This window comes from Oryx dammah, unplaced genomic scaffold, assembly GCF_014754425.2.
Source record: "Oryx dammah isolate SB20612 unplaced genomic scaffold, SCBI_Odam_1.1 HiC_scaffold_4, whole genome shotgun sequence".
NCBI lineage: Eukaryota > Metazoa > Chordata > Mammalia > Artiodactyla > Bovidae > Oryx > Oryx dammah.
The window spans coordinates 28,091,259-28,109,736 of NW_024070188.1; the positions used below are offsets into that span (position 1 = coordinate 28,091,259).

At 38.3% G+C, this 18,478-nt stretch overlaps 1 protein-coding gene across 7 annotated transcripts in view; it reads left to right on the plus strand.

The window, feature by feature from the left end:
- The window catches only part of AK9 (adenylate kinase 9), a 122,677-nt gene that overhangs the window by 17,786 nt on the left and 86,413 nt on the right, over positions 1-18,478 (plus strand). For all 7 annotated transcript variants that reach the window (XR_005720792.1, XM_040238517.1, XM_040238515.1 and 4 more), the window contains 3 exons: positions 2,463-2,651; positions 5,707-5,835; positions 10,129-10,203. Coding sequence is in view for 6 of the 7 variants with exons in the window: in XM_040238517.1 (XP_040094451.1) it covers positions 2,463-2,651; positions 5,707-5,835; positions 10,129-10,203 (393 nt within the window). In the remaining variant the exon portion in view is untranslated. The remainder of the gene's footprint in view (positions 1-2,462; positions 2,652-5,706; positions 5,836-10,128; positions 10,204-18,478) is intronic.

The following is an 18,478-nucleotide window of genomic DNA, read 5'->3' on the forward strand; positions in this document are numbered from 1 at the left end:
CCAAAGTAGAAGGGGAAATGTGACCAGTTATATAAAATTCACATTGTCCTTGAAAAGATGAGGAATTCCTCAGGAAAAACCTAATGAGAGATATATCTTAACATGGATTCAATATAAGGATTGTACTGTGTGTAGAAAATGAAGTCCTTAACCCCACTGATATTAGAAGTGTCCATGGCAGTTCCTATAGGTAGCTGGAGTGTAATCAGAGGACCTCGTGTGAAACAGAACTTCAGTATAGCACACACTTCTCTGATGGTCTGACCTTATTTGGGAATGGAGTCTGGGATTTCTAGACCAGAAGTTCTAAGCCTGGAGTCCAAGAGCACTTAAGCACCCATGAACCATCTGAAATTATATGCAAATTTTATGTGTATGGGCATTTTCCTGATGGATAATCTTATGGCATCATCATATTCTAAAGCAGTCCGTACTTTTAAAAAAAGAAAAAAGCATTAAAGGCCAGTGATCTACTATAGTAATGGTCCTCGGAGTTTGTTCCTAGAGCCAACTGCATTAGCAGCACTCAAGAAGCTCGTCAGAAATGCAGATTCTCAGGGAGCAACCCAGAACTACAGAAACTGTGGGGGGTGTCATCCAGCTGTCTGTGTTGAAAAAGTTCTCCAGGTGACACTGATGCTGCTGAAGTTTGAGGACTGCTCTGAGGCACAGCCACACCCTAAAACTGATAAATCATTTCCTATATGTGAAAAGGTCCATCTACTCAAAGCTATGGTTTTTCCGGTAGTCATGTATGGATGTGAGAGTTGGACAATAAAGAAAGCTGAGCACCAAAAAATTGATGCTTTTGAACTGTGGTGTTGGAGAAGACTCTTGAAAACCTCTTGAACTGCAAGCAGATCAAATCCTAAAGGAAATCAGTCCTGAATATTCATTGGAAGAACTGATGCTGAAGCTGAAACCCCCATACTCTGGCCACCTGATGCAAAGAACTGACTCATTGGAAAAGACCCTGATGCTGGGAAAGATTGAAGGCAGGAGGAGAAGGAGACGACAGAAGATGAGTTGGTTGGATGGCATCACCGACTCGATGGACATGAGTTTGAGCAAGTTCCAGGAGTTGGTGATGGACAGGGAGGCCTGGCGTGCTACAGTCCATGGGGTCGCAGAGTCAGACACGACTGAGTGACTGAACTGAACTGAACTGATACGTGAGAACAGGAGACAGCTAGAGGCAATAGTCTTTGCCAAGGACCCACAATGTGGGCATTCCAGGTTGCTAGATAAGGGCAATATGCATATATTTTTTAAATTACCAGTATGGGTTGAAATCTTTTGTGTGTGAAAAATTAGCCTGGATAAAAGTCTTGCCTCAATAAATTCCCATCCCATTTCCATATAGAAGTAGTCAGAGGAAATCAGAATATTAGCATGAAAAGTTCTAAAGTTTCTTGCCCCCTTTCTCAAATGTGTGGTGCATAAACTGTTGGCATCAGAATCACTGAGGATGTTCATTAGAATGTCTGAGCCTTACTCCAGACTTAATAAATCACAAGGGAAGCAGAAACTTTTATTTATAATCCTCTGTATAGAGTTACACTCTAATGTTTTAAAACCGCTACTAGAGAATGTCATCCAGAGGTTTTTATCCTGAAAAATACTCAGAGTGGGCTTTACAGCCCCAAACCTTAGCTTATCATTAATAATGAGTTACAGAGAGTGGGCTACGGAGCAGAAGGCCTGGGCTCAGGCTGTAGCTGCCCCTCACAACTGTGGCCTGATGCTGCCAGAGCAGTCCCTCTCTGATCTGAAATGGTTTGGATCCTAATATTCTATTACTTCTCTGACAGGGTTAGTTTAAGAACTGAGTGAAATATTATACACATGGAAGCACTTGAAATGAGGAAATCACTCACAGACTTTGGTTTTGGCCTTCTTTACTATCCAGATTCAGTTTTCTCATTTGCAAATGATAAGGTTAGACTAAACCAGGTGACCTTTCAGATCCCATTCATTGATGCTATTTTATGAAATACTTCATCCATAGAGCTGTATATCATAGTAAATACTATAAATACATGATATATCTTTTGTTGGAAAAAAAATATGGCTATCCCACCATTTTCATCCATTCTCAGCCTTTTCAAACTAATCTGATAAAATCCTCCTGTAATACCTCTGCTAACTAAACAGATTTTCTGTTCTACTTCTCTAGTTCTTTTTACTGTTATTCTCTCTCTCTCTCTCTTTTTTTTTTATTCTACAGCTTCTGAAACTTTCTCATATGTATTACTTTTGGGTAAAGAAAAGTGTTGCCATAACATAAAAGTTGTATCTTGTGCCTCTCTTGGCATGTGATGAAATCGGATCAAAATACCATTTATAGTACTGCATTTGCTCAGGGTTTTGAGGAATTTGGGGGTTTATATAGTGCATAATATATGAAAGAAAGCAAAGGCATACTCAAAATGTTTTGAGTAATGATTAATGTTGTTCCTTAGTGCCCTGACTATGATTTATGCCAAAGAATTTCGGGGCAAAGGCAGCACAGTAGTACAGGATACATATACACAAGAGATCAGTGGGACCCTGAAGTCATTGAAAATCGTAGGAAAAAGAAGAAAGAAGCCCAAAAGGAAGGAAAAGGAGAAGAGGAGGGGGAAGAGGAAGAAGAGCAAGAAGAAGAAGAGGTAATATCTGTATACAAGATGCTATACTTCTAAAATTTGCTATAGGGACTATCCCTGATGGTCCAGTGGTTAAGACCCCACACTCCCAATGCAGGCGGGGGCTGGGTTCAATTCGTGATCAGGGGACTAGATCCCACATGCCACAGTTAAGACCTGGTGCAGCCAAATAAATTAAAATTTTAAAAAAGAAATAAAAAACACCTTGCTTGCTATATCGGTTTCATTTTTTTAATTGCTATAATTAAATGACGGAATATGAATATTCTATACAGAAAATTATATTTTCCTTAAGGTTTGATTTAGTTAGAGGAAAAAAAAATTTCATGTTTTCAAGAACTATTAGATCATAATGTAAAGGTCATCAAGTTTAAGGTCATCCTTCTTGTCAGGATGGAAGTCCCTCCATATCCTGACAGCTAATCTGCTTCATTTCATAGCAACAGAGAGTTACTGGTCACCTGCCATGTGTCAAGCACTATGCAAGCTAGTGTGAAGAGTCAGAACTCAGAACAACAGAAAACATATGTAATTTGAGGAAGAAGGTAGCCCAGGTAGAATCCAGTTTATGAAGTTAACATAACCCCAATTCCAAACTCTGACAAAGAGGACACATGAAAATAAATCTATATCCCAATTTCACATATAACAACAATCCTAAAGTCAATACTAGTAAGCATAATGCATCAGGACCTCAAAAGAATCTTATATCAGACTTAATAAGGAAAATTTGATACTAAGAGTCAGGAAGATCCACTGGAGAAGGAATAGGCTACCCATTCCAGTATTCTTGGGCATCCCTCCTGTTCAGCTGGTAAAGAATCCACCTGCAATGCAGGAGACCTGGATTGGGAAGATTCCCCTGGAGAAGGGAAAGGCTACCCACTCCAGTATTCTAGCCTAGAGAATTCTATGGACTGTATAGTCATGGGGTTACAAAGAGTCTGACATGACTGAGTGACTTTCACTCACTCACTCAAGAAGTTTGTTAATAGCTAATGGGCTGGATTTAGCCCACTGGGGTGAGTGAGACAGGTCATAGCTTGCCAGTCCTTGCTCTATTGAAATATACCTGTGATTTCTATTATAGATTTACTTATTTATAATGTTTAATAATTTCAAATAGTTTCTAAAATTTATAAATTATCATGAATAAATACTATTTCTATTAGGGCCTAGACTCAGTTAAGTCTGATGTGAATGTAGAAAAGGATATATTGCAAATCATTTGTCTAGAAAAGATAAACCCCAAAGGCAACAGTTTTATTGCCCTGAAGGATGTCAAGCAAGACATCAAACTTTGCACTCTGATTTCAGTGATTATATATACTTCAGTTTTGTCATCCTGCTATTTCCCTCACTAATGGGTTAAATGAATTTTTGACATTTGTTCTTTCATTTAAGAACAGATCTTAAAAGTTCTCATCACAAGAAAAACACTAACTATGTATGCTGACAGGCTTCCCTGGTGGCTCAGACAATAAAGAATCTGCCTGTAATGCGACCTGGGTTTGATCCCTAGGTCGGAAAGATCCCCTGGAGAAGGAAATGGCAACCCATTCCAGGATTCTTGCCTGGAATCCCATGGAGAGAGGACCCTGGGAGGCTGCAGTCCTTAGGGTTGCAAAGAGTCAGACACAACAGAAGCGACTTAGCATGCACACATGCATGTATGATGATGGATGTTAATTAGATTTATTATGATTATTTCACAATAAGTACAAATACAGTTGATCCTTAAACATCTCCAGAGTTGGGGCACTGACCCTTTGTGCAGTTGAAAATCCAAGTTAACTTTACAGTCAGCCTTCTATATCCATGGTTCTGCATCCTATCAACCACAGATCATGTAGCGCTATGTATTTACTACTGAAAAATATCCTATCAGTGGATCCACACACTTCAGACTCACATTGCCCAAAGATCAACTGTATTGAATCATTCTATTGTAAACCTGAAACTAATGTAATGGTATATGTCAATTATATCTCAATTTTAAAAACCTATTAATGTAAGAATGCCCATTTAAAAATATAAAATAATCTTCCCTGTGCAAATAAGGCATTAGATAAATAACCAGCAACTGTTTTAGGTAAATATTTCAAGTAAACTTCATAGCAAATAGGAATAAAACTGTGTCATTTTAACATGAATAAAGCATACCATCATAATTAGTATAATAAATATGTGCGTGCGTGCCAAGTTGCTTCAGCCATGTCTGACTCTTTGCAACCCTATGGACTGTAGCCCACCAGGCTCCTCTGTCCATGGGATTCTCCAGGAAAGAATACTGGAGTGGATTCCCATTTCCTCCTCCAAGGGATCTTCCTAACCAGGGATTTAACCTGCATCTCAGTCTCCTGCATTGGCAAGTGGGTTCTTTACCACTAGCACCACCTGGGAAGCCCAAATATGATGATAATAATGGGGAAATAAATATGATACAAAGGTCATTTTTTTCTGTGAACCCTTTCATAACCACCTTCCCCCATCACTCTCCATCCCTTCTCCCCTGCCATCATCTTTCTTCTTAGCTCTTACCACCACAGCCTAACCTGTGATTTATCTATTTGTCTACTTGTTTATGCTCTGTCATCCTCAGGTGGGATGTGTGCTGTCTAAGCCCCAAGCCCTTAGTTTTGTTCTCTGTCGTATTTCAAGCTCCTAGAACAGTGTCTGGCATGGGGTAGGCATTTAAACTTTACTATTAATAAATGAATGAATCAATGAGTGAATGAGCTACAAGCTCAGGTACTTAGAGAAAATCCAACTTCTTTATTTTGTCTCTAAAAATCGGATGTTATTCCCATACTCTTCCCTACTCATTGGGGGGCAAAAGAAATGAGTAAGTATCCAAGTCAATTTAAAACTTTATTCCATCTGATAAAAGACCTTCAGGGTGTTCAAGCTCTCTAAAATAAAAATCCTATTTCCAATCTCCCCTTTTCCCTGCTTCTTACCCCAAAATGGTATGCAGGTATAGGGAGAGAGGGATATGACTTGCAAATGAAGTAATCATTAACATAAAGATATTCAACATGACTTCTTTTCCATTTAGGCATTTATTGCTGAAATGCAGATGGTGGCTGAAGTTCTTCAACACCTCGTTCAGAGACCTGAGGATTATTTGGAAAATATCAAACACATTGTTAACCTTTATAAGGAAATAATTCTTCATCCTTTAGAAGTAAGAAAAAGATATATTGCTGAAAAAGGAATTTGACACTTGTGTTTTGCGTGCATGTGTGCTAAGTTGCTTTGGTTTACGTCCAACTCTTTGTGACCCCATGGACTGTAGCCCACCAGGCTCCTCTGTCCATGGGATTCGCCAGGCAAGAATAGTGGAATGGGTTGCCATTTCCTCCGCCAGGGGATCTTCCCAACCCAAGGATCAAACCTGTGTCTCCTGCATTGCAGGCAGATTCTTTACTGCTCAGCTGCCAGTGAAGCCCTATTTGTGTTTTATCCCTGGTTAAATAGCTTTCACATTTCTTCACCTTGTGTGTTATCTGCTTCATTCTCCTCCTCTTGAGGTTGGTAGAATGCTATCAGAGTAAGACTGCATTCCAAAGGCTGTTTCACAGGGCAACATTATTTTACTCTTACAAAGCAACAGTGCTGCTGAAAAGTGATAAATTGCATTTTTCAAAAGTCATTAGGGGAATTTATTTATGTGTGGGGATTGGAAAGTCCATATTAAGGCATTGTTTTGTAAAAGCATTTTGAATCCAAAATGTATGGGTTTATAAAAAGTGTACACCTAAGGTGCATCTTTTATTCTGAAAGGAACTGTTAATTTAGTTAAATTACAGTCTAAAGAAAGCCATCCAAGACTGGTTTCTCTGTGTATCCTATTCAAAGTTGGTTATTTGTAAATATGATAAGGCTGTTATATATTATAATAGGAAAGTTATAATTAAAAGAATTAGCATTTTAAAAGGACGATTACTGAAATTATGATTATTGAAAAGCATATTTTTATGTTTAAAAATCCAGGGCAGACTCTGCCCAATTTATATTGAAGATTTATTCAACAAACATTTATTATATGGTATTTGGCCAGATACCATGCTAAGCAATAGAACTACAAAGACAAATGAAAAACAGTCCTCAAATTGCCTCTTTCCATCTGATGGAGAAATTAAAAGAATTTGTTTCATGGTGTTTTATAATGTTTATATATTTTTAGAGACAAGTGGATCATTTTCATTCCCATTGTCCACCTCCTCAGTGAGATCCAATTTGTTCTATTTTTTAAATTTTTTTACAGTATTGTGTTAGTTTCAGATATGCAGCACAGTGATTCAGTATTTTTGTTTTCTTATGTATGACTTTGATTCCTCCCTTCTTCCTCTTCTATCCCTGGCCTCTAAACATAGCTTCTTAAGGGTAATTTAGATGTCTGTCTGTAACATTCGTTCTCCTTCAACAAAAATATTCTACATATTCCTTGAGCTGCTGGAATTGGGTATGAATAAAGCATAATTAAAATAAGATTCAGAAGATTATAAAATTATATTCATGGGCAGGGAGTTGGGAATGGGAAGCAGAGGTAGTCTCTTCAAGGATAGGGACTCCCAGCACCATCAATGTCCAGTGCAGCGCCCTAAGTCTGGCAAGTGGTAAATGCTTGACAGATGTTCAGTTGAACAAATGATGAGGTCACAAAGGAAAAATAACAGCTTCCATTTCGTTACATGTAAATTTCTGGACATAATTTAAAAAACCTTTACTTGAAAAATATCCACATCGACTCTGATAAAATATTTAAAGGTTTAATATATTGAAAGGTCATAGACTCACAGACATAAAGAACAGACATGGTTGACAAGGGGATGGTGGGTAGAGGAGGGATGGATTGGAAGTTTGAGGTTAGCAGATGCAAATTAGTATTAATATATATAGAATGGATAAATAACAATGTCCTAATATATAGCATAGGGAACTATATTCAATATCCTATGATAACCACAATGGAAAAGAATTTAAAAAAAGAATATGTACGTCTATATATACATATACATATATAACAATCACTTTGCTCTACAGCAGAAATTAATACAATGTTGTAAATCAACTATCCTTCAATTTTTTAAAATGTAGGAAAAAAGATCATAGATATGATTTTTCTAAAACCTGTAAGGTCTTACCCTCCAGATAATAAATGAGTAACAAATATGAGCAGACAATTCACAAAAATTAATGACAAAAGAGTAACAAGTCTATAGGAAAATATTCATACTTACTGATAATAATTAAATGCTAAAGAAATATTTCCCCAATTAAACTTTAAAAGATGGACAAGGAATAAGAATTCCTAATTCTAGCAACTACATATGGTAAAGCAAACACTCCCATACCCTGCTGAAAGGAATATAAATTAGTATGGTGGTTTTTAGATAGCTTGCCTGAGAAAAGCACAGAAGTGGAAAATTTCTAGGCCCTGCAGCAAACCATAGATAAGAACTGACTGCTCAGACAAAAGTTTCTAGGCCAAGAACTTAGACTTCAGATCTAGTGTATAGCTTGCCTTGTATGGTAATTTCAGGGTGCTGGTATGTGTGGAAGGAGGTCGGGAAGAGCCTTGAAAGGCAGGAACCTACCATTCTAGTCTCCTCTGATCTGGCTGAGATGTGGATTCGCTTGGGGGGCCAAGACCACCAAAATTCAGTGTTCCTCTAAAAGACATGAGGAAAGCAAGTAGGAGCAAAGTAACTGCATCAGTGTCTGGTTTCTATCCTGCTTCAGGACCAATCCAAAGCCAAGTCTTCATTCTTGCCTGTCCACATCGCAGCTTGACTACTGGTCTGACCCGGTGTTTGTGTCTTTAGCCTTAAGAGTCTTCATACCTTTAGACTTAGTATACTAACTTCTTTCTGAAGAACCTAGCTTAGGACTTCCCTGGTGGTCTAGTGGTTAAGACTTTGAGATTCCACTGCAGAGGTTGTGGGTTTGATCCCTGGTCAGGGTACAAAGATATCACATGCTGTGTGGTAAAGCAAAAAAAAAGTATTTTTAATTTAAGATAAAAAGGCTATTAAATTAAAAAAATCTACTTTAAGGAAAGTATCTGAAATGCAGAAAAGCATAATATACTTCCTTGTTTAGAACATCATAATTTATGGTTGGATTCTTGGATTCTACTAGAAGAATTGATGCTTTTGAACTGTGGTGTTGGAGAAGACTCTTGAGAGTCCCTTGGACTACAAGGAGATCAAACCAGTCCATCCTAAAGGAGGTCAGTCCTGAGTGTTCATTGGAAGGACTCATGTTGAAGCTGAAACTTCAGTACTTTGGCCACCTGATGCGAAGAACTGACTCATTTGAAAAGACCCTGATGCTGGGAAAGATTGAGGCAGGAGGAGAAGGGGATGACAGAAGATGAGATGTTTGGATGGCATCACCGACTCAGTGGAAATGTGTTTGAGTAAACTCTGGGAGTTGGTGATGGACAGGGAGGCCTGGCGTGCTGCAGTCTGTGGGGTCGCAGAGTTGGACATGACTGAGTGACTGAACTGAATTTATGGTTAAACAATGCAGGCATAATGGTTCTTCTGTCTAGAAGTAGAGAAACACTTAGAACCTAATAACCTTACACAGTATTATGAAAGACAAAATGTACTGGACATTTAAGTAGGTGATTTTGTTCAGACTATGGCAATAGGGAAAACATTCACTAATGAAGACTTTCTCAAAGAGAGGGGCTAGGGTTTCATGGAGGCAGGTAAATAAGGGTCTTATGAAAACCATGAAAAAAGATGGAGATGGATCTTATTTGAGTCTTTGAAGAAGTGTAGAGGTGGATCTTATATCTCCACCATCTCTACTTTCTTGGAATGGAAGAAAATTTACAAGAATATTAATATAATCTTGCGATATAGAAAAATCTAATTTAAAGAAGAAAGGAAATCCAGAAACAACGATAACAGATTTCATCATAAATATATTTTATAATGCAAAAGATACCATAAACAAAGTCAAATGATAAATCATAGCCAGGTAAAACATTTGCAAACCATATGGCAGATAAAGGTTAAAGACTTTCTATGAATGTTAAGGAAAAGAAAGGTCTAACAAAATGCAGAGGTTATGGTTCAGTAGTTTACAGAGATGGATTTCTAGATACTGAACATCACCCACAGCCAGGGGAATAAAAAGTGAAACAAACCAAGCCCATTCTTCACCTAGCAGTTTGGCAGAAATTATTCTATGAATATATGCAGAGAGGTGGATGCCCCCAAGCATTTCTATTGGGAAAGACTGGCTTCACTGTAGAGAAAAACAGAAGAAACAGAAAGAGCAGAATTCATGGTACGACTAGTTTAGGCTTTTGTCAAAGTTCCCCTGAGCACTGAAAATAACATCCAGTATGTCATGTATATAGCAAATAATTTAGCATTAAAGATTTCTTCATGGTATATGAAGACTGAACTTTTGCCAATAATCCTGAATGATAAGGCTTCTTTTTGATTATCTGCAGGAAGTAATGGCTGAACACGATTCCCAGTATCTTATTGAGCTAGATGGAAATAAGCCCCCAGAGGAGCTGTTCATGGTAAGTGCAATGCTCAGTAAGAATATGTCACAGTTTGGAAAATCAAAAAAGTATTGCTGAATGATACTTATTTTCGTATCAGAAATAGATTTACATTTTGAATACCATTTATTTTTGAAAAATTCATTTTGACACTTAAAATTTGATATGATATTTATTCATCTGTCCATATTTTAATCAAAACTACATTTGAATTTAAAACCTCTGTGTGACAAAAAGTATCTTGAAAAAAAGTAAAAGCAGATAAGAGCTTAACACATGATACAATGCTTAACATGAGTAATAGGGAAGTGCAAACCAAAGCTATAAGGAGATATCACTTCAAATCCACTAAGATGGCTAAAATTAAAAAGAAAAAAAACAAGAAAACAGATAATGAAAAACAAATGTTGGTGAGGATGTAGAAAAATCAGAACATTCATACACTGTTGTGGTAGTGTCATTAAATCATGTCCAACTCTTACAACTCCATGGACTGTAGCCCGCCAGGCTCCTCTGTCCATGGGATTTCCTGGACAAGAATACCGGAGTGGGTTGTCATTTCCTTCTCCAGGGGATCTTCCTAACCTTGGGATTGAACTGGAGTCTCTTGCATTATAGTCTCCTGCACTGCTGAGCCACCAGCAAAGCCCAACATACATTGTTGGTAGGACTGCAAATGGTGTGGCCACTTTGGAAACCAGTTTGGCAGTTCCTCAAAAGGTTAAATATGGAGTTACCATATGAATCAGCAATTTAACTCCTAGTATTTGCCCAAAATAACTGAATACAGGTGTTTAAATGAAAATTTGTATGTGAATATTCATAGCAACACTATTCACAGTAGCCAGAAGGTAGAAACAACCCCTATGTCTAACAATTGATGAATGGATAAATAAAATGTATATTCATACAATGGATGTGTTGGTCGCTCAGTTGTGTCGGGATGGGAATGGATGGGAATGGGTGAATTTAACTCAGATGACCATTATATCTACTGCTGTGGGCAAGAATCCATTTGAAGAAATGGAATAGCCCTCATAGTCAACAAAAGAGTCAGAAATGCAGTACTTGGATGCAATCTCAAAAATGACAAAATGATCTCAGTTTGTTTCCAAGGCAAACCATTCAGTATCACAGTAATCCAAGTCTACGCTCCAACCACTAATGCTGAAGAATCTGATGTTAAACAGTTCTATGAAGACATTTAAGATCTTCTAGGACTAACACCAAAAAAAGATGTCCTTTTCATCACTGGGGACCGGAATGCAAAAGTAGGAAGTCAAGAGATACCTGGAGTAGCAGCTAAGTTTGGCGTTGGAGTACAAAATGAAGCACGACAAAAGCTAACAGAGTTTTGCCAAGAGAACGCACTGGTCATAACAAACACCTTCTCCCAACAACACAAGAGACAACTCTACACATAGACATCACCAGATGGTCAATACCAAAATCAGGTTGACTATATTCTTTGCAGCTGAAAATGGAGAAACTCTATACAGTCAGCAAAAATAAGACCAGGAGCTGACTGTGGCTCAGATCATGAACTCCTTATTGCAAAAGTCAGACTTATACTGAAGACAGTAGGGAAAAACACTAGGCCATTCAGGTATGATTTAAATCAAATCCCTTATGATTATATAGTGGAAGTGGCAAATAGATTCAAGGGATTAGATGTGATAGAGTGCCTGAAGAACTATGGATGGAGGTTCATAACATTTTATAGGAGGCAGTGATCCAAAACTTCCCAAGAAAAATAAATGCAAAAAAGACAAAGTGGTTGTCTGAGGAGGCCTTACAAATATCTAAGAAGAGACGTGAAAGGCAAAGAAGAAAAGGAGAGATATACCCATCTGGATGCAGAGTTCCAAAGAATAGCAAAGAGATAAAGCCTTCCTAACTGAACAATACAAAGAAAGAGAGGAAAACAATAGGATGGGAAAGACTAGATATCTCTTCAAGAAAATTGAAGATACCAAGGGAATATTTTATGCAAAGATATGTACAATAAAGGATGGAAAAGGTATGGACTTAACAGAAGCAGAAGATATTAAGAAGAGGTGGCAAGAATACACAGAAGAACTGTACAAAAAAGATCTTAGTGACCTGGATAACCACAATGGTATGATTGCTTACCTAGAGCCAGATATCCTGAAGTGCAAAGTCAAGTGGACCTTAGGAAGCATCACTACAAACAAAGCTAGTAGAGGTGATGGAATTCCAGTTGAACTATTTCAAATCCCAAAAGATAATGCTGTTAAAGTGATACACTCAATATGCCAGCAAATTTGGAAAACTCAGCAGTGGCCAAAGGACTGGAAAAGGTCGGTTTTCATTCCAATCCAAAAGAAAGGCAGTGCCAAAGAATGTTGAAACTACCACGCAGTTGCATTCGTTTCACATGCTAACAATGTCATGCTCAAAATCCTCCAAGCTAGACTTCAACAGTATGTGAACTGAGAACTTCCATATGTACAAGCTAGATTTAGAAAAGGCAAAGGAACCAGAGGTCAAATTGCAACAATCCATTGGATCATAGAAAAAGCAAGAAAATTCCAGAAGAACATGTAATTCTGATTCATTGAGTACACTAAAACCTTTGACTGTGTAGATCACAACAAACTCTGGACCACTTTACCAGCCTCCTGAGAAATCTGTATGCAGGTCAAGAAGCAACAGTTAGAACCAGACATGAAATTACAGACTGGCTCCAAATTGGGAAAAGAGTACATCAAGGCTGTATATAGTCACCCTGCTTATTTAACTTATATACAGAGTACATCATGCAAAATACTGGCTGGATGTAGCACAAGCTGGAATCAAGATTACAAGGAGAAATATTAATAACCTCAGATGCAGATGACACCACCATTATGGCAGAAAGCAAAGAGGAACTAAAGAGCCTCTTGATGAAGGTGAAAGAGGAGAGTGAAAAAGCTGACTTAAAACTCAACATTAAAAAAATTAAAATCATGGCATCCAGTCCCATCACTTCATGGCAAACAGATGGGAAAACAGTGGAAACAGTAATAGACTATTTTCTTGGGTTCCAAAATAACTGTAGATGGTAACTGCAGCCATGAAATTAAAATACCCTTGCTCTTTGGAAGAAAAGCTATGACCAACCTAAACAGCATATTAAAAAGCAGAGATGTTACTTTACTGACAAAGATCCATATAATCAAAGCTATGGTTTTTCCAATAGTCATGTATAGATGTGAGAGTTGGACCATAAAGAAAGCTGAGCACCGAAGAACTGATGCTTTCAAACTGTTGTGTTGGGAAAGACTCTTGAGAGTCTCTTGGACTGCAAGGAGATCAAACCAGTCAATCCTAAAGGAAATCGACCCTGGATATTCATTGGAAGGACTGATGCTGAAGCTAAAGCTCCAACACTTTGACCACCTGAAATGAAGAGCTGACTCATTGAAAAAGACCCTGATGCTGGAAAAGATAGAAGGCAGGAGGAGAAGTGGACAACAGAGGACAAGATAGTTGGATGGCATCACCAACTCAATGGACGTGAGTTTGAGCCTGCTCCAGGAGATGGTGAAAGACAGAGAAGCCTGGGATGCTGCAGTGCATGGGGTTGCAAAGAGTTGGACATAACTGAGTGACTGAACAACAACAGTTGTGTCCAGTTCATTGCAACCCCATGGATGGTAGCCCAACAGGCTCCTCTATCCATGGGATTTCCTGGATACTGGAATACTGGAGTGGGTTGCCATTTCCTTCTCCAGGGAATCTTCCCAACCCAGGGACCAAACCTGAGTCTCCCACATTGTGGACAGATTCTTTACTATCTGAGCCACCAGGGAAGCCCCACAATGGATATTATTTAGCAATTGTAAAAAATGAATTATTGGCACATGCTTCAACATGGATGAATCTTGAACACAGGCTAAGTAAAAGTTACCAGAGATCATACATCATATGATTTCACTTACTGAAATGCCCAAATAGACAAATCTGTATAAGGACAGAAAATGGATTAGTGGGAGGGGATCATTGCAAGTGGTAGGAATGGGTACCACTATGGGAGTTCCCAGGATAAATGTGGAGTGACTACTAATGGGTAAAGGGTATCTTTTGGGGGTGACAAAAATGTTCCAGGATTAACTGCAGTGATGGCTGCACTGATTATACTAAAAACCATTTACTTATACACTTTAAGTGGCTTATGAATTGCATCTCAATAAAACTGTTTTAAAAAAATATATATATGCATATTTGAAAATACAATATTATTTTCAGTGTTAAAAAAGCCAAATGACAATGATGGAAAATAGTTCCCATACTTATTATAAACAAATGTTGACTATCTTTTATTATTTAAATATTTTTAAAATTCTGATATTTCAATAGGAAAAAAGCAAATACAATACAGGAAACAGGCCAAGGGCATGAGTAGGTAATTTAGAAAGAAATGTTTAATAATTATTTTTTAAACTACTGTAATCCAGTTGTGGACTAGTGGTAAAGAACCCACCTGCCAATGGAGGAGACATAAGAGGCATGGGTTCAATCCCTGGGTTGGGATGATCCCCTGGAGAGGGCATGACAACCCATTCCAGGCAGTATTCTTGCCTAGAGAATCCCACGGACAGAGGAGCCTGGTGGGCTACAGTCCATAGGTTTGCAAAGAGTCAGACACAACTGAAGCAATTTATCAATCAAATTATTATTCAAAGAAATTCAATCAGCATAAAAAATAAAGCAGCATTTTCTTAGCAGTTTTAACAAATTTATCCAATATCCAGGATTGTTGGGAGCATTTACAACATACTTTCATGCCCTTTCAATAGAAGCATGCAGGGTACAATCTTCCTGGAAAATTATAGGGCATATATATATCCAAAAGATTTTGTTTAATGTCTGTTGTCTGTCCAAACACCCCCAACTTCTAGTAATTTATTCTAAGGAGAGATATGGAGAAATTTTTCTGTTCAAGATGTTTATAATCAGAAAAAAGAAGGAAAAAAGTTCTGGGAAGAGGTTTATTAAATATGTGAATTTGAAAAATTAATGCATGATTTTGGCTAAAATATAACAGTAATTCTTCTGTTTATGGTAGCAATACCATATGCATCATTTAATACCAAATGCATCATTTAAATACATTTCATGTGATAACTTCCCACTTGGAGGTAAGGAGGAGAAGCTTTTTTCCCTGCAAATGAAAATATCTTCATTCTTTTTTTAAATTGAGGTATGCTGTGCTGTGCTTAGTCACAGTCATGTCCGACTCTGTGACCCCATGGACTGTAGCCCGCCAGGCTCCTCTGTCCATGGGGATTCTCCAGGCAAGAATACTGGAGTGGGTTGCCATGCCCTCCTCCAGGGGATCTTCCCAACCCAGGGATCGAACCCAGGTCTCCCACATTGCAGGCAGATTCTTTACCATCTGAGCCACCAGAGAAGCCCAAATTGAGATATAACTGACATATAACATTATATTAGTTTCAGATATACAACATAAAACTAAAATCAGGAAATAATGAGGAGACAATACTACAGATAGTACAGAAATATAAAGGCCTATAAGGGAATTCTATGAATAATTGTAAGCCAGTTATGGTAGGCAGAATAATGGTTCCTTTCTCCCCAAATTAGTCTTTGGGCTTCCCTTGTGGCTCAGCTGGTAAATAATCTGCTTGCAACGTGGGAAGCCTGGGTTTGATCCCTGGGCTGGGAAGATCCCTTGGAGAAGGGAAAGGCTACACACTCCAGCATTCTGGCCTGGAGAATTCCATGGACTGTATAGTCCACAGGGTCACAGATTCAGACACGACTGAGCAACTTTCACTATCACTATCACTATACAGCATAATGATTTGATATTTGTATATATTGTGAAATGATCAGCACAATAAGTCTAGTTAACATTTGTCACCATACAGAAACCGTTACAGAATTTTTTCTCTTGTAATGAAAAATTTTAAGATGTGAAATGAATCGCCAGTCCAGGTTCGATGCATGATACTGGATGTTTGGGGCTGGTGCACTGGGACGACCCAGAGGGATGGTATGGGGAGGGAGGGAGAGGGGGGTTCAGGATGGAGAACACGTGTATACCTGTGGGGGATTCATGTTGATGTATGGCAAAACCAATACTTACAAAACCAATACCTACAAAACCAATATTTACAAAATATTGTAAAGTAATTAACCTACAATTAAAATAGATGTTTATATTTTAAAAAGAAAAAAAAAGATGTGTTCTCTTAGCAATTTTCAAATAGGTAATATAGTACTATCAACTATAACCACCATGCTGTACACTACATCTCCATGATCTATTTATTTTATAATTGAAAGTGCATACCTTTTGATGTCCTTCAGTCATTTTGCTCACCTCCCATCCTCCACCCCCCACCTCTGGCAGCCACCAATTTGCAATGTGTATCTATAAATTTGTGGGGTTTTTTTAAATCTTCATTCTGATTCTTAAAGTCATACACACTCATTGTTTTAAAATAACCAGAAAGTACAAAATACAAAAATAATACAAAATAATTTGCATTATAAAAATTATAAAATGCAAAAATGTACAGTACAATACAAAATAATACAAAAGTCATAACCTATTTCTTAGATGGGTAGCATTATGATAAACTCTAAGGATACACATGGGAAGGGGTCAGATGAATCCCTTCTCTCATGCTATATCTAATATATTGGGGGGAAATAAATATTTAAAGGACAGTTTGTGTTTTGATCTGGGAGGTACAAGGTATTGTGTTGGCCAAAAACTTCATTCATTCATATTTTTTCTGTAAGATGTTACAGAAAAACCTGAATGAACTTTTTAGCAAAATCCAAATACTATAAGAAGAACTCATGGCAGAAGGGCAGGACCTAACCTAGTGAGGAAGGCCATGTGTCTGTAACTATTTCTAAACTGAAACTATAATGTTGAGTAAGAATCAGACCCTCAGTGCTGGGAGAGAGAAGGGAGCTGGGACAGCGTTCTAGGATGAGGAAACAGTCTGTGTTAAGCCCCAGAGGAAAGAAAGAGCATAGTGAGTTCTAGGTACTGAATGCAGGATTAGAAGATGGAGGAAGTTGTAGGGAGATGGAGTGGAGGGGTGGAATAGTGCCAGAACTTTAGGAATAAGCAGGGGTTGAATCAAGAAAGATCTTATAAGCCACACTAAAGAGCTTATACCACATCATGGAGGAGTGGGCAGCCAGTGAAAGGTTTTAAGCCCAAGAGTGAATATGCTACTACTTCCCCTTCAGACTGCAGTGCACAGGGAAAACTGAGAAGCAGATCGTAGTAGAGCAGGAAAGAGATGGTGGCCTAACCCAGGGTAGTGACTGTGGGAATGGACAGAAGCAAGTGAATTAATCTAGGAGGACAGGGAGAAAGAAAAGTCAGAAGCAATGCCCACATCTTTAGTTTGATATGGTTGGTGGCCACATAAATAATAAGGCTGGTCATGTAATCAGATTAGGGAGAAGCTCCTCACTTGGAATATGCTGCTGCCAAGATCCGTGATCTCCTGACCAAAGCCAGTGGTGACTATTACATCTTCATCGAATTAACCTAGAAGCAATATTTCTCATCATTTCTTTCTTCTTGCACCTTTCTTCCTTTGTCTTCTGGGCCCTCACACTATTAAAGCTCATTCTGCTTCTACACTCCACATCTCTAACCACTAGAGTTGGAGGATCCCAGAGCTCACTCCTTGAGTACTCTTCTCTATCTGCCCTCATTTCTTGAGAGACTTCTCCAACCCAATGGCTCTAAATACTTTCTAAATGCTGGAAATTCTTAAATTCATATTACTATTCTAGATCTTTCCCCTGAATTTCACACTTGTGTAATCAACTGCTACTAAATATATCCAATTGGATGTCTGATAGCCAGTTCAGATTTAAAACTTCTGACCCAGGACCTCCCTGGTGGCTACCTCCCACACTTGCAATGTAGGGGGCCTGAGTTTGATCCCTGGTCAGGGAACTAGAGTTTTGCAAAGAGAATGCACTGGTCATAGCAAACACCCTCTTCCAACAACACAAGAGAAGACTCCACAAGTGGACATCACCAGATGGCCAACACCCAAATCAAATTGATTATATTCTTTGCAGCTGAAGATGGAGAAGCTCTATACAGTCAGCAAAAACAATACCAGAGCAGACTGTGGCTCAGATCATGAACTCCTTATTGCCACATTCAGACTTAAATTGAAGAAAGTGGGGAAAACCACTAAAGCATTCAGGTATGACCTAAATCAAATCCCTTATGACTATACAGTGGAAGTGAGAAATAGATTTAAGGGACTATATCTGG